The 15,338-nt window shown below is 40.9% G+C and overlaps 1 protein-coding gene across 1 annotated transcript; it reads left to right on the top strand.

The window, feature by feature from the left end:
• The first annotated feature begins 747 nt into the window (after positions 1-747).
• PTTG1IP (PTTG1 interacting protein) lies at positions 748-14,482 on the top strand. The gene is made up of 7 exons (XM_054983662.1): positions 748-986; positions 5,871-5,923; positions 10,168-10,276; positions 11,026-11,131; positions 11,249-11,314; positions 11,684-11,730; positions 12,876-14,482. Exons 1-7 carry the CDS (start codon positions 887-889, stop codon positions 12,920-12,922), a joined length of 528 nt encoding a protein of 175 aa, XP_054839637.1. The 5' UTR covers positions 748-886; the 3' UTR covers positions 12,923-14,482.
• Positions 14,483-15,338: the final 856 nt, after the last annotated feature.

The raw sequence follows: 15,338 nt of genomic DNA, 5'->3' as shown, positions 1-15,338 counted from the left end.
AGTGTGGTTTTTCAAGAGTCATCTTCTGAGTTTTCTCCCTGCGCTTTTTCTGAATGGGGAGAAAATTTGGAAGAGAACCCTTGAAACTCCACTTTGAAATCTGAAGAAAATCCAAAGCAGTATGAGGCCAAAAGTGGCAAAAAACGCCCGTGCGAAAAAGGCCAAAGGCTGAAAACCACTTTAAGCAGTACACCGGAGTCCGGTCCTGGAAGTATGACAAACAGCGCACTGTCATAAGAAATAGCTGAGAGAGAAATCATGTTGATTAATTATGCTTTGTTTCAGAAAGGTGCTTCAGGCTTTATGCTTGTTTTAAAATTTTCTCCTACCATACCCTATTATATTTGCTCGCTGTCCTGTGGATCATATTGTATTTTGCTAAGTGAACGTCCTAGCTGTTGATTATATTAGATTCACTGGCACGCCCCAGTGCACCTTTGGTCTCAGTGAGAAAGGCAGACTATAAACAAACGAATTTGCCTTGCACTCCTGATTTCAGCCTTGTTTTTTGCGGGACAGTTTTGAATGCGTGCAGCAGAACAGAGCCGAACTGGGGAAGCAGAGTTGCTCCAGTCTAAGCCCATTGAGAACAACTGGCTTGAACTGGAGTATCTATTCGCTTGCAAAGGCGCGTGGAACTCGCTCTATTGCAGCGTCTCTTGCGTTGAGCCCTTTCTCCTCCGGGCGAGGAGGTGGGCCCGCCCCAGCCTCACTCGGCCCTCTTGGACCGCCTCTCGCGAGCGCGCCTCGTTCCGCCCTGTGCGCGCTCCCGCCAGTAAAGAGTGCGAGAGCTGGGCCGGGATACCTGCGGCCGAAGGACAGCGAACGGTGGTGAGGCTGCTGCTGCTGCTGCTGCTGTAGGCCGGGGGACGGCTCCAGGTCCGCCATGGATCCTTGCTGGAGAGCGGCGCTCCTGCTGCTCCTTCTCCCGGCTCTGAAGAACGCCGCCTGGGGAGCGCCCACCTCCGCGCCGGTGCAGCCAGGAAGTAAGCCCGGGGCGCGGCCGGCGAAGGGGCCGCTTGCGGTGTGGGGAGCGGCTGGGCTTCTCTTGTCTCATCCCCGGAGAGTGGCTTGTGCCGGCCGCTGCTCGGATGGCTTTTCCTCGGCTGGCCCGGTCGCTGCGTAATGCATAGAAGCGGCAGCGCCGGCCGTGGAAGGAGCTTGATGCTTCGGCGTGAATGGACTGGAGGCTGCGCCGTTCCCAAACGGTGTCACAAAGCTACCTGCCTTAGTAGGGGAAATGGGCCCTCGAGAGTGTCCTCGTCAGAGTAAAGGCTTGGCGCGTGGTTCTCGTTGGCCCGCATTCCCGTTGGCATCCTCTAATATCTGGACTCAAGGTTGAAGGCCCTTGTTTACTCAAAGAGGGATGGGACGGTGTAAGCGAAAAGAGTCGTAACAGAATTCCCTTGACGACCATCGACGTGTGGTCCGTACTCCTTGGCTCCCTTTAATCCCTTAGTTGCACTGCCTGGGTCGGTAGGTTGACTCCAGCCCATTGTATCAAGTCTGAACCAGTTAATTCGTCGGCATGGGTTTGAATTTAGTTACCGGGTCATGATTAGCCACGCCTGCCGGTCAAAAGTTTGGAGAGAGTTGAAGCTTTGACAGCTTCTCTTCCAACTTCCTTTACAAATGTAAATACTACTCTTATGGGACTGTAGTTCTTGTAATGAGAGTGGTGATCACTAGGACAACTGTTCATACTACTAGCTAAAGAAATTTGAGGAAGATGGACTGCAATGATTATATGACCCTCTAGTAGGGCTTGCCTTCGGTTCTCAGTGTTGTTGTTTGGTTATTTACTTAATAACAACAACATTCAATTTATATACTGCCCTTCAGGATGACTTAACACCCACTCAGAGTGGTTTACAAAGTATGTTATTATTATCCCTACAATAACAATCACTCTGTGAAGCGGATGGGGCTGAGAGAGCTCCTAGAAACTGTGACTGACCCAAAATCCCCTAGCTGGCTTCAAGTGGAGGAGTGGGGAATCAAACCCAGTTCTCTAGATTAGAGTCCCACGCTCTTAACCAATACACCAAATTGGCTCTTAAGTCTGCTTCACTGTCCAGCAGGGCTGTAATTTGGTTCCAAGCATATTTTACTTCCTCTTGAGGAGAAAAAACTTTTAAACAGCCATGTTAGCCGATGCAAAATCTAACACAAGAAACAAAATCCGTACAGTTCCTCTAATGTAAAGCTGGAAATCTGCTTTCCATTTTAAATTTTTTTAACATCTAGCCTTATGTTTCGATGAGCTCAGTAATTTGCAAGATGTTTTGCTTCACCCATACTGTGTACCAGGACTTCTTGGGGAGGCTCCCCCAAGTCCTGATAAGAGAATTGATGGAAATTAGTGCAACCTAATGAGTTCATACACTTTAAAAAAAAAAAAAAAAAAGAACTAGCAAAATGCATTTATGTGGATTTGTTTCTTTTCTCCTATGCCATACATGCTGTTGGTCAACACTTCTTTATGAAATGCCCTGGCCTCTCTATCAGAGCATAAGACTAGGAATTCCAGGAGCCAAACTGGACCAGGTGCTGGGTCCAGTATAACGGGTACTGGTGGTTTTGACTGAAAGAACTATGCAGAGGTGGAAGAGTTCATTCTTTTCCTTTTCTTCTCTCACACAATCTCAAATCGGGGCCTCACTTTTTTTTACTCAACTGGAAAGATGACACTGGAAAGAGGCAGACATAGAACTTGCAGTGCCTCCTCTATTTAAGGCCAACAGAATGAATAAAATGCTCAGCATGAAAAGCATTCAGAATTAATAAGTTTCATTGACTAGGTTTTAAGTCTATGTAATGTGCAAGTACGAATGTATTAATGTAACCATAGGCGGTAACATCCAAACAAACCATACAAAGTATTGTCGAAGGCTTTCACGGCCGGAGAACGATGGTTGTTGGGGGTTTTCCGGGCTGTATTGCCGTGGTCTTGGCATTGTAGTTCCTGACGTTTCGCCAGCAGCTGTGGCTGGCATCTTCAGAGGTGTAGCACCAAAAGCACCAAAAGTCTTTTGGTGCTACACCTCTGAAGATGCCAGCCACAGCTGCTGGCGAAACGTCAGGAACTACAATGCCAAGACCACGGCAATACAGCCCGGAAAACCCCCAACAACCAAACCATACAAAGTTCATACATACCCTCGGAAGAATCACAATAAATATATACACATACCTAAAATATAATGTAAAAATAATCATGGAAATTATATATAAAATAATTATTATAGTTTAGCTAAAATTCTATTGGGAACAACCAAGGCTAATTTCTTCCTTTGATTGATAAACGGATAAAACTAACCACCCTAAAGGTAACCTCTGGAATGCCGTCAGCCAATAGAAAGCATATACAATCCTGTTTACCAGAAAAGTTAATAATAAATGAGTGCAAAAATTTCTTACAGATAGATTCTTGATAAGGGCAATGTAAGTGTAGTGGACAATATCATCTACCTGTTTTAAATTTCAAGAACAGATGCGCTGTTCCAGAGGTAGTTTTATAAATCTACCCTGGAGGTAAGCAGATGGCATAGTTTAAAATCGGGCTTGCGTAAATGCCTTTCTCAAGGTGGTATTAGAGAGATCAGCCAAATAACAGGAGGAAAAAATGTTTTTCTTGAACCGTGGGCACCAAGGCAAAAATTTAGACTGCCCAGTGAGGCTGATATCTCAAAGGGCATCCCAAGCAAAGATCCACTCATGCATATACCCCAAATTCCAGCATTTATCTACATCCAACAAGGGTAGAGAATACAATTGAGAAATAGAAGAAAATAATTTAGGCCACAAGTTCACATCTTTATAGTACTGAAAACATAGCTTACTAGGTGATCATCAGAAGTATGAACAAGCTTCTTATAATATTTCAGTAACTTCAAATGCACTCTGGAAGTAATAGAGGGTAGACCAGCCTCAAGTCTTAGGTAAGATGTGGGGGTCCCCTGGGGGATTTTCCTTAAACAGGAATTCTGACTGAGGTGGTATTTTCGCATTCCTCCCCCAAATTTCTGCCCCATAAAGGACCTTAGCAAGAACCTTGCCTGTCAGATAGGCCGTTAGCATATCTGCCATGTATTAAATGTTTCTTGCTAGAGTAATATGCCTTTGAGTACATGCAGAGTAAATCCTGATTTCTGTTGCTTTGTTGCTAACTACTTATCTTGCAGGCAAGGTGTTTTGATTGTGAGTTCCGGCCAAAGCCTGAGAACCTGACCTTGGATTCAACACAGAGACTGAACTAAGCTCCTCTCTTCCCTCCTCCCCTCTTCCCAGGCACTGCGCGCCAAAACTCCTAACAGACTTTTCTTTCCACTTGGGGGGTGGGGGGTGGTGGTGGCAGAGACACCAACCTGTAATTAACCTTGTTTCACTACCTTTAGGCATTCCAGCCAGTTCCCCTGTCATAGTATCTTGATACTGTTATCTTTCTTTAATAAAAAATATCTTTAACTCATACACCTGAGTGATGCAGTGAAGTGTTTGGGAATTACCTGGCGAGACCTGATATTGCCCTGGAAAACTTGCAAAGCTGCTGGGATTAACTGCCCACCCTTCAAAAAAAAAGATTTAATAATAGCTGCCACCGAGCGTTGCGCAAATAATAATGTATCATTGTGGTGTACCTGCCAGGACTGAGACACCTGGAAAGTTATACCTAGATATTTTTTAAAAGTGCATTGTTCTACAGCTTGAGAATTAGGGACCTTGTTGCCAAACACTACTATTTTAGTTTTGTAGTAATTAATTCTTCTTTCCCATCCTTCACAATAATCCACCAATCTCATTTTAATGCTATGTAATGTGTGCAAGATTTGAGAATTTGTTCAGTAAAGTTGATATCTAAATTTGAGTTAATCAACTGCTGTGTTGTCAGCTAAAATTTTAACCTTCATGATCTCTCCGTGTTCCTCATGTTGTATATACAATTTGGGATTGTATATTTTAGTAAAGCAAACATGTACAAGTATTGATAATGATACAGGAAGATGATCACAGTGGTAAGCACTTCTTTTCAAATAACTGTTACCACTACCTGCTACTTTTAATTTCTCATGATCGGGAAATGACTGTTGCAAAATATGTGAACAGATCTTTTAGTTATACATTTTCTTTTAGGAGATACAAATAACAAACAGTATACTATCATAGGTGAATGGGTTTTGATCTTAACTCTCACTAGTTGGCAAAACTGAAGTTGGCATCCAGTTCCTGATTTTCAGTTCCTGGTTCCTTATTCTCCAAGCCATCTACAAATAATATTGATGTTTAAACAGGTCTGCATCCCAAAATAAGCTTTGGGGTGACCCAACTTGTTCATTCTTGGAATTGGAAGATCCATATAATGTTGCCCAGATTCAGGAATCTCAGCATGGATGAATAAGGATTTGAAGGTGCTATGCCCCAGAGTAAATTTTTATCAACCCAACTCATACATTCATGGAATGAGGAGACTGCCCTACAGGGTGCCACAGAATAGAGCCCTGGCCAAAGCCCTACAAAGCACAGTATTCCAATGAATCCCTGGTTCTCATTATTCGGCTGCTTAGAAATGCAGTTCAGTAGGATTTCTGAGAGGTGACAATCTCCTGGTTTTAGGGATGCATGAATTGGGGTGATCCAAAAGTATTTTGGGGTGCAGATTGGTTTTAAATATAAATATTTGTGGTTGGATTGGTGAATAAGTAATTTGGAGCCAAATTTGATTTAAAAATTAATAGCTTTTTGCAGGTGGAAGTCTTTATTTTGACAACCAAAAATAGGCTTGTGAAGAAGTTGTGGAATCTAAGGAACTCCTTATTTTATAATTAACACTATTTATATCCTTTCGCATCTTCCCTTTGCTCTCAAATTAGGTTGTGAACAGTACACAAATAAAACTTGTAAAGAGTGCCTGAAAAATGTCACGGTAAGTAATAATTTCTTAACTTAAAATCCTGCTGTAATGTTCTAAAACACATTTAGCCTGACTCAGTTGTTCAGGTATTCTGACGTTCACCCTCAGGACACTTTATCCAGTATGGTAAAGAGAAAATGTGCATGTGCAACAAAAATGCAGGTAGGCAGCTATCCCTAATATTGCGTGAAGGGGTAGTATCTCCCAGAGTGTGCACATATGAGGATTAGAACTTCTGTATGAACCATCTCCCTGTTGGGATAAAGGGTGGTAGAAAAATAACCATGTACTTCTGAAGTAGATCATGTACTTTTGAAGTATTGTTCAAAAAGTTGCTGTAAATTTTATTGATGGATTGGGGAAACATGCTGAGATCTTTACTAGCCTTTCAGTACCAGATTCTTGCTGAAACTTGCACTGTGTGAAGAGGGAAATAGAACCCTGAGTGCTTAAAGATAGCAGCATGTATCACATAAACTTACATATTTTGATATGATTTGCTGAAATCAGTGATACTCAAGATTTCATGGTTAAGATTAGGTATCTTGGCTGTTTTCAGTACAGTCTCTTCAGATGATAGTCTTGTGACTTCTCAAGCCTTCATTTCTTTGGCTTTGCTGTTTTTGGGTTACTTAAACTAATTACAAACATGTGATTCTTGGCACAATATTTTTCCTCATCAAGGTATTGATAGAACTCTTTAGCTCAGTGTTTTTCTGCTGGCTTTCTGAGATCTTCTGAATTGGATGTGTTGACAGATATCAGAAATGTTTTAAGAGGCAGGAACATCAGACATATACATGAACAGCTGGCCATGTAAAGCAAACAACCATAGTATTGCTAACAAAGTTTTAGGCTCAAAAATTCTCTTTGTGATAAAATCTTGTCACTTACCCTTTTTTCCTAAAAAATCTCTCTCTCTCTCTGAAGTTGGCATTAGGGTAAACACTGATTGACACACAGATTTAGGCTACAGTCCTATGCATGTGCAAAAGTGAATTCAGTGTAGCTTAAAAGTACTAACTTTTAAGTAAAATGTGTGATAGCATTAGGCTACAGATATCATTCTGTGATGGCCATTTCATTTGCTCTCAAGATAGAGATCAGCTGATTGTAATACTGTGAAGACGGGGGCACAGAAAGTAGGGCTTGAGAGGCAGATATTAACTGATGGCCTGGATGGTATGGTAGGAGATGGTCCTTCAGTTACCCTGGTCCTAAGCTGTTTAGACAAAGCAGTCTGGTTCTGAATCACTTTGACCCAGTTACGGTGATGAATATTGACAGAATTTTAGCATCTGTGAAGGCCATTACTTGTACTCTGGATCCTTGTCCATTCTTGCTGCTAAAACCTTATAAAGACCTCATAAAGGAGCCCTTGATGTCTATCATAAATCAGTCACTAATTCAAGGCACCTTCCCTCAGCCTCTGAAAGAGGTGGTCATCCATCCACTACTAAAAAAAAACTTAGACAAAGATGAGGTGGCCAATTATTGCTGAGTCTCCCTTTATTTGCCATTTCTGAGCAAAGTGGTTAAGAGAGCAGTAGCAAACTACAGGCTTTCTTGGACTACTTTTGTGCTTAGATCCTTTTCAGAGTCAAGAAGGATTTCAGAATACAGTTAAACGCAATCATAAAGCAGAAGATATCCATGAACAGTCCAATTGGATTAGGATTCCAGAGTTAGAAGACAAATGCAAACAACCAACTGTCTAGGCAAATTATAGTGGAGTTACAAAGGTAGAAGGCAGTGCAATAAAAGCAAAGATGATACCTAGAATAATCAATTGTAGTAGGCCACATGCATGTTCTGTTGAGGTGCGTGTGAACTAGCCGATGCAGTGAATTTGATTTCTTTGCTGCTGTCATCACAACCTCATAGATCTTCCAATGAACTGTATAGCATATTCTGTCTGATTCACTTTGAGTTTTGCAACAACACTGTTAGACATCTCCCAGTTCCACAGTAAACCAGGGTGCTGGATTCCATCGTGAGGGTCAGAGCCATGGCGATAGCTTCCAGGAGCTTCTTATTCCATACTCCCACTGGGCTCTCAACAGAGAAGTCAGTTGGGATCTTAAGATCTCCAGAGATTCTTAATGTTTTTTGCAAGTGTTCATCTTCTAATATAATCAAGTGAATACAAGACAATTAAAATATTTTTTCTAGCAGATCTTTAATCAGTATAAGACTAACAGATGGTAGTCTAGCTTGTACTGTATTCCTAGCTCTTAGCGCAAAAAATTTATGCTGCTTACTGTATTGAAGATGTTGTATAGGTATGAATGCATAATGAAGCTTTTGTTATGGCAGTTTGAATATATTATTGAACAGTGCAAGCACATCATTGTTTCTTTGGAAAATATTGCTGTTATTGCATAGGTTGTGCAATCCTGAGACTCTAAAAACTAGATGGTTTCTTCCTCTTTGAATATTTTGGATATTTTCTCAGATCTTTGGCATACTGCTCCTTTGTTTACTGCCTTATGAGATCAAACCATGGTAAATAGAGTCCATCATTTGGTTTTGTGACCAGCCAGATGATTCTGGAGCTAAATAATTATCTAAATGCTTAGGGATTTATTTCTAATTTCTCAGTCTTTGCAGCAAGAAGATTTTTTACCAAACAGATATATCTAGATTAACTTGTCTTAGAGAATGTACAGCCCAATTCCAGGGACTGTTATGTTTAGTGGAGCTTAATCGTGCACATACCTGCAAATGTCACTAAAGTCTGTCTTCCACTTCTAAAAATGGCTTTCAGATTAAAGCTTTTTTAATAAACTGACTGATTTCCTCCTAAAATTTTACTTCCCCAATTGGCTTATTTTTAGGCAAGTATGGCTCATTAATTTGTGCCTGTTTTTAAACATATGGGAATCGAAATGGAGGCCATTGGAATATCCGTTGTTTCAATGATGTGGATAACTAAGCCCTAATCATAGGTATTCAGTGATGAAAGTAGGAGCTGTGGTCTTATAGTCATTTTCGGCAGTGCCCTCTAGAGACATTGAATATACAAGGGGGGAGCAGAAAAACATGTTGCGGATTGTGGAGACGGTTATCTTCGCAGTTGTCCCAGGCAGCTTGTTATCCCTACCCCTGTTACTTCCCTGAAACTGGCCCACCTGTCCTATCTGGTTGGTTGGTTCTCCACCAAAGTGGCTTTTTTGTTACTCTTCCTCCTGCCTCCCAAAGAGTCTTCTTGCCACTCTCTTTGAAAGTCCCTTAATCTTCCTCCTTTGAAGCATCTTTACCTCTTATGCCTTTCCCACCCCTCCCTCTCAGGCTACCTCTCAAACACCCTTACCATTTCCCCCCTCCCTCCCTCCAGAACATCCTTACCCTTTCCCATGTTCCTGCCTCTCCGGGGTGGATGTGCTCACTACTGGCCCTTCCTGGGCCTGTGGAGTCTTGCTGCACTGCAGTGCTGACTGGATGTGGTGTATCTTGGCACTAGCTGGGTGCAGGGCTCCACACAGCTCAGCACTGTCACCCTTCTCTTCCTGCTGGCCCACTCCTTTTGTCTTGGAGTGGCGGGGGGTAGTGGGTCCTGCCATTCTGCTGGCTTCTAGGTGCTTCTACAAGTTTGGAAAGCCAGTTTGGTGTAGTGGTTAAGAGCGCAGGACTCTTAATCTGGAGAACCGGGTTTGATTCCTCTCTCCTCCAGTTGAAGCCAGCTGGGTGACCTTGGGTCAGTCACAGCTTCTAGCTCTCCCAGCCCCACCCACCTCACAGGGTGTTTTGTTGAGAGGATAATAATGGCATACTTTGTAAACCGCTCTGAGTGGGTGTTAAGTCATCTTGAAGGGTGGTATATAAATTGAATGTTGTTGTTGTTATTAAGTCCAGCCAGAAGAGTGTGCCAATGCCACCTGAGCCTCGCAGGACGGCTCCAGCACACTGTGTAAGAGTAGGAGAGTCAGTGATGCCTGCACACAGAGCATGCTGTTGCTGGGGGGGGGCATTAACCCCCCCATGAATCTTTCTTACCATTAACATTATTCTACAACCCGGGGGGGGGGGGGAGGTTTGCCGCAGGTTACAGAAGCCTCTGTTTTGTTCCCAAGTGGCCCTGATCCATGGATGTAAGTATCCTCAGATTGGGGCCACTTGACTATTAGTATATATGATTATCAATATTGCCTCCATGTAATACTGAAATGTAGCAAAAAAACCACTACTTATCTTTCTGCATTTTAGCTGATATCTGTCCCTGTATTATTTATTTTTCCTTTATTTTCTCTCCCCAGTGTTTATGGTGCACCAGCAACAAAAAATGCATAGAATATCCTGTTAGGAGTATCCTTCCACCCAGCTCTCTTTGCGCACTGAGTTCTGCTCGCTGGGGTACATGTGAAGGTGAGTGACTTTTAGAAATACTTCAGGAATGTTGGTGATACTAAACCATTTCTAGTCTGCATATTGGACACAATCTGTGCATCTTGTCCTTCAAGACTTAACTATAACTAGCTTGTGGGAAACTTAATATCAGAAGCCTGCAGCCCCTTTGCAATATGTAGAGATTAAACTAATATAGATTACAGATTGATGAATAAAGTAATTGACTTTTCTACTGTTCTATGATAAACCCGCTTGAAATTGTTGTCAGCGCTGCACAGATAAATGGTGATATCAACAAAATCCTATGGGTGAACATAGAAAGGGTTTCAGGATTCCTTTTGCTAGATCTCACCAAAGATCCAGCACCCTGTCGTGGCTAGGCATATTGGTTGGGACATAATGGGTATAATTGTCTTACCCTTTGTCTGATAGTTGAAGGATATTCAGCTTCTGAATACGTTTCCTTTTTTACCTACTGATGAAGTTGATGGCTGTGTGTGGATAAATGCATGGGAGGAGGCATAATGTTTATTTAGAACCAGTTTAGCTAGGGGTCCTCACAACATTGTTGCCCACCTCCATGTATGGCTCAGGTATATGAAGCTGTTGAAATGAATGTTACAGTATACCTGCTAGACTTATTACTTGCAGTACATTCCCTGTGAAAGTAATTTGTTTTAAAATTGCTTAAAATAGTGCTTGAGTTTTAAATTTTTAAGGTGGTTTTGTTTTGCAAATGGCGCACTTAATCTCTTATGTTTTTTCAGTGAATTTTGAAGCTCTGATTATTACGATGTCTGTGGTGGGAGGAGGCATCATTATTGCTCTGTTTGTTTGCTGTTGCTGCTGCTGTAGGAAGAAAAAGAGCAAAATGCAAGTATCTGAACTTGTGTAGTGTATGTGGCACAAAAGGAAAAAAAGTACTTTTGTTCTCATCAAGTTATAACATGTATAATCATACACGTCTCAAATATCTTTATTTTTGAGCAGACCAGATAAGGAAGAGGAAAAAGCTGCCAGGGAGAAGGAGCAAAGAAGAGTAAGGCAGGAAGAGAGGTGAGTTGCTGTCAACTGAAGGATGCTGTGTCAGACTTGCTCTCTTCTGGCCTGTATAGAGAAAATCTCTGGAATAGCAGGCTAAGAGTATTGCTGTGTTGCCTTGTGCATTACTGTGATTTTTAGCATGCATTTGGTGTATTCTATAGATTTTGTAAATATGAATCTAGAATTTTGTATTGTAGACTGCCTTGAAGGTCTTATCTCATTGGGATGAGTGAAAAGACACAGTGTAAAATCTAGATAGCTAGTTGAAAAGCAAGTTCTTACTAGGATTAAATTCTTTCCTGCTTGAAAGAGAGAAAATATATGCAGTAACTTTTTTTGGATTTTTAATAACTGTTTTGACATATGTTGTATTTCTTGCAGGAGAGCAGAGATGAAATCTAGACATGATGAAATCCGGAAAAAATATGGTAACTTGTCAGCTGCTGGTTTACTCTGTGGATATATATGATATGCCAACTTACTACAAAGTGCAGGAGTTTTACCATACTACCTGCTTTTTCTTTTACAATTTCTGCCTAAAAGGTGGAGGTGGCTTCTAAAAAATCCTGCCTCTGGAGCAAGATTTTAGTAACACACTTTTTCACCAGAATTGTAGCCATCCCTAATCAAATGGGAACCCCCAATCTTCCAGGTTTTTGTATGTGGAAAGTCATTAACTGGTGCTGGTGCCCTAACTGGCTTAAAAGTTCATAATGGCTTTTAAAAAAGAATTAAACGGCTTCAGTGAGGATTCTTAAAATAGTGAAGCCTGCCCTTCATCTCTTTTAAATAAAACACTTGTACGGTTCTTTATGACATCTCTATAATCTTGGCCTTGGCAGCTCCCTGTAATTGAATGTCACCAAAGCCTGGTCTACTCATGCAACAAAATGAGTGGAAGAATGGTTACACCACTTCAGACTGTTAGAGGGTAAAGCCACATTTTTAATGTTCCCCCATGTAAAAACTCCATTAGTTAAAACACTAGCATGTCAGGGGAAGGGTTTGTAGTCTATCCTTCACAAGCTTTGCTAGTTTTCCATTGACAGGATATTACTAACACAGATGAGCTATGAAAAATCTAATCTCTCCTCCTGCAATCTGGTGGCACAGTTTGAGCACACTGCCCTACTGTGTTAGCCCCCTACTCCACTGCATATCTAGACCAGGCCCAAGTTAAAGTGAGAAATGGGTACTTCTGCTCTCGTATTTTTACACAAATACAAAAGGTACTCTGTGTTCTGCATTTGAGCTAACAGCAATTCATATTCCCTGAACCCCAGTCATTTGACTGGGATTTTGCTAGAACAAGAACTTTGTTCTAATAAGCTCCTATTAAGGCTGTTTCCCTTGACCTCTTAAGTACTAGATTAACTGGTCAAAGTGACTGGAGGGTTATCTAGTTGAGTAAGCCAGAGTGCTATGAAATGCTATGTATTATAACTGTAAAAATAGGTGTCCAGAAATATATTTCAGGAAAGGAGATGTTGATTTACATTTTCTTAACTTGGGATATTTAGTTGTTACCCTTGATCCTTAATGTTTCTTCTGACCACAGTTCTTTGTTTTCCAGGTTTGTTTAAAGAAGAGAACCCATATGCCAAATTTGAAAACAACTAAAATACAGAAACCATGTCTAGCAATGCTGTGTATACACTACTGCTACGAAAGAGCCTATATATCTAGATGCCTTAATTGCAAATGGAAGAAGTCATCCTTACACAAGACAAAACCAGCTATAATTCCAATGAGCTGTTAACAAATGGATCAAGCCAGACATACCTCTTAAATTCCTACAGGTTTGGCAGACTGCAAGATGTTAAGTTTCTGCTTTCTGCCTGCTCTGCAGGTCCTTTGCTAGTCCAGTGTTTTGCTTGTAATGCATATCCTTTGCTAGAGCTTGAACAAAATCCTTCATGGAGGGGCAGTGAACTAGTATTCCTCCAATCGTTAATCGTTAATTGTTAATCTAAAAATAGGAGAGTCACACAAGTCTTAATTCTGCTACTATCAAAAATGCCTAACCACTTTTGGAAACCAGTTTTTCTACAGTACAGGATTTTTTTATCCTGGGATTATGAGGTTTTGCACTTTTATGTAAATTCTATTTTTTCATCTTTAAATTGTATGCAAAATATTGTTCCTTTCTCTTCTTGTGTCTTTTAATCACTTCTCAATAACTTCAACACATATTTAAAGAATGATTTAATGGATTTTTATGCCAGGATGTATTGAATGGATATTTGTCTTAGAATTTTAAAGGCTCTGCTATATTTAAAGTCATTGATAGCCCTGACAAAAGTACTGTTTGTAATATGATGTTGCCAAATCCTTGTTGTATCTGAAGCAATATGTAATTTCAGGAAGAATGTTCATAATAGCCAAATAATTAGAAGAATGAAAAGTCTCCTTTTTAAATTAAAAAAAAAGAAATTACAGTAGACCTTGGGGTTAACTTCTATCCAGGTAAAGCCCTGTTCCTTGACACAATCTCAGCTTGATGCAGTAGCTGGTTTCTCAGGCTCTTCTACAGTTGAGTCCTTTGCACTATGATATCTTTCTGATAATGCAGACCATGCCACTAGGAAAATAATTCGTGTTATAATGCCAGTGGGAAGAGTAGGTTGAAAAGGCCACTGTGGAAAAATGAGAGGTGGGGGTTTGTTTTCAAGGGAATATGGAACATGTATTTTCTAGGGGGTGTCTTGAATATACCAACTGGGCTGAAAGTGAGCAAAGTGCACAAAACTCTTCAGGCACACGAGTTGCTGGTGAGGAACTAGGGTATAATGGACACAATTGTCAGTGACATTCTTGCAGATGTCCCCTCTGGCACACAAATTGGAAGGAAGAGTGTTTAAATGTGCCATTTTGATGGCCACTGTTTTTGGCAAGACAAAATTCTAGAGGGTATATTAATCACTTCCTCACGTGTTGCATTGCATTGGACTGAACATTCCATTGTGACCTTAAAATTTGTATAGGTGTCGACAGTGGCACAAACTTTTAAATTAGAACTGAATGTATATAATCTTCTGTTTACTATTTTTATAAATGTCAGTGACCTTTGCAAAGCTCCCTATAATTCTGCCTAAACTATGTATGTGATTCAGAAATCATGAGAAGTTTTGTATGCTTCTCTGTTGCCATGTTAATAAATATTAAGTATATTACTACCTAGCTAACAAAGTAAGCGGATTTTATGTATATATGCTGGTCTCTCCCAGTTTGCATTCTACAGTTTCTATTACTGACCTCTTAAACAGAAGGAAACATAAGGTATTGTTAAAAGAGTGGATAGTGTTTCATTTTCAGATAGGAGTGAATGAGTTCTTCACATTAAGAAAATCCAAACCTAATTACATAATCAAAAGTGCTAATGCTACTAGTCTAACCTTTGGCACAGAGTCACACATTCTTCTGCATATCAGCTCATTAAATGTTTATCGATCCTGTAATTTACCAAGTCCAGAGTGGGAACAAATGGGACAGAGGGCAGTTATGAAGAATACCAAAGGACTATGCTATTCTAGGTAATAAGAAATAAGCTGTTCCCTGTGGGGTGGAAAGCAACTCTGTGAGAATCTGATGGGGGGTGATGAAGGCTGAGGATTCCTTTCCAACCACAAACAAAGTGAAGCTAGAGTAAAGGAAATCAATGTATATCTTTTTGCGTCTTACCTCTTCATAATGGTTCAGGGATTAGAAATGTGATGTCTATTGCTTGTTCTGGAAAAGCAGCTGTTACTGCATGTGTTTTAGAATCTGCTGTTTACGGTTCTGTTGGGCTTTGACAAAAGTGTTTCATGACCATGATTGACCAATCAGTGATGTATGTATTTATTTATATCTTGCCTTTCTTCCTAATGGGGACCCAAAGCAGCTTTCTTAGTGTCCTTTCCTCCATTTTATCCTTGCAACAACCCTGTGAATTAGGTGAGGCTGAGGGTGTGTGATTGGTCCAAGGTCTCCCTGTGAACTTCCCTGGCAAGAGCGGGTGTCTCCCAGATCCTAGTCTGACACTGCACCACACTGG

This window comes from Eublepharis macularius, chromosome 6 (genome assembly GCF_028583425.1).
Source record: "Eublepharis macularius isolate TG4126 chromosome 6, MPM_Emac_v1.0, whole genome shotgun sequence".
Classification (NCBI taxonomy): Eukaryota; Metazoa; Chordata; class Lepidosauria; order Squamata; family Eublepharidae; genus Eublepharis; species Eublepharis macularius.
The sequence above is the reverse complement of the archived record's forward strand: the minus strand, read 5'-3'. Positions and strand labels throughout refer to the sequence as shown.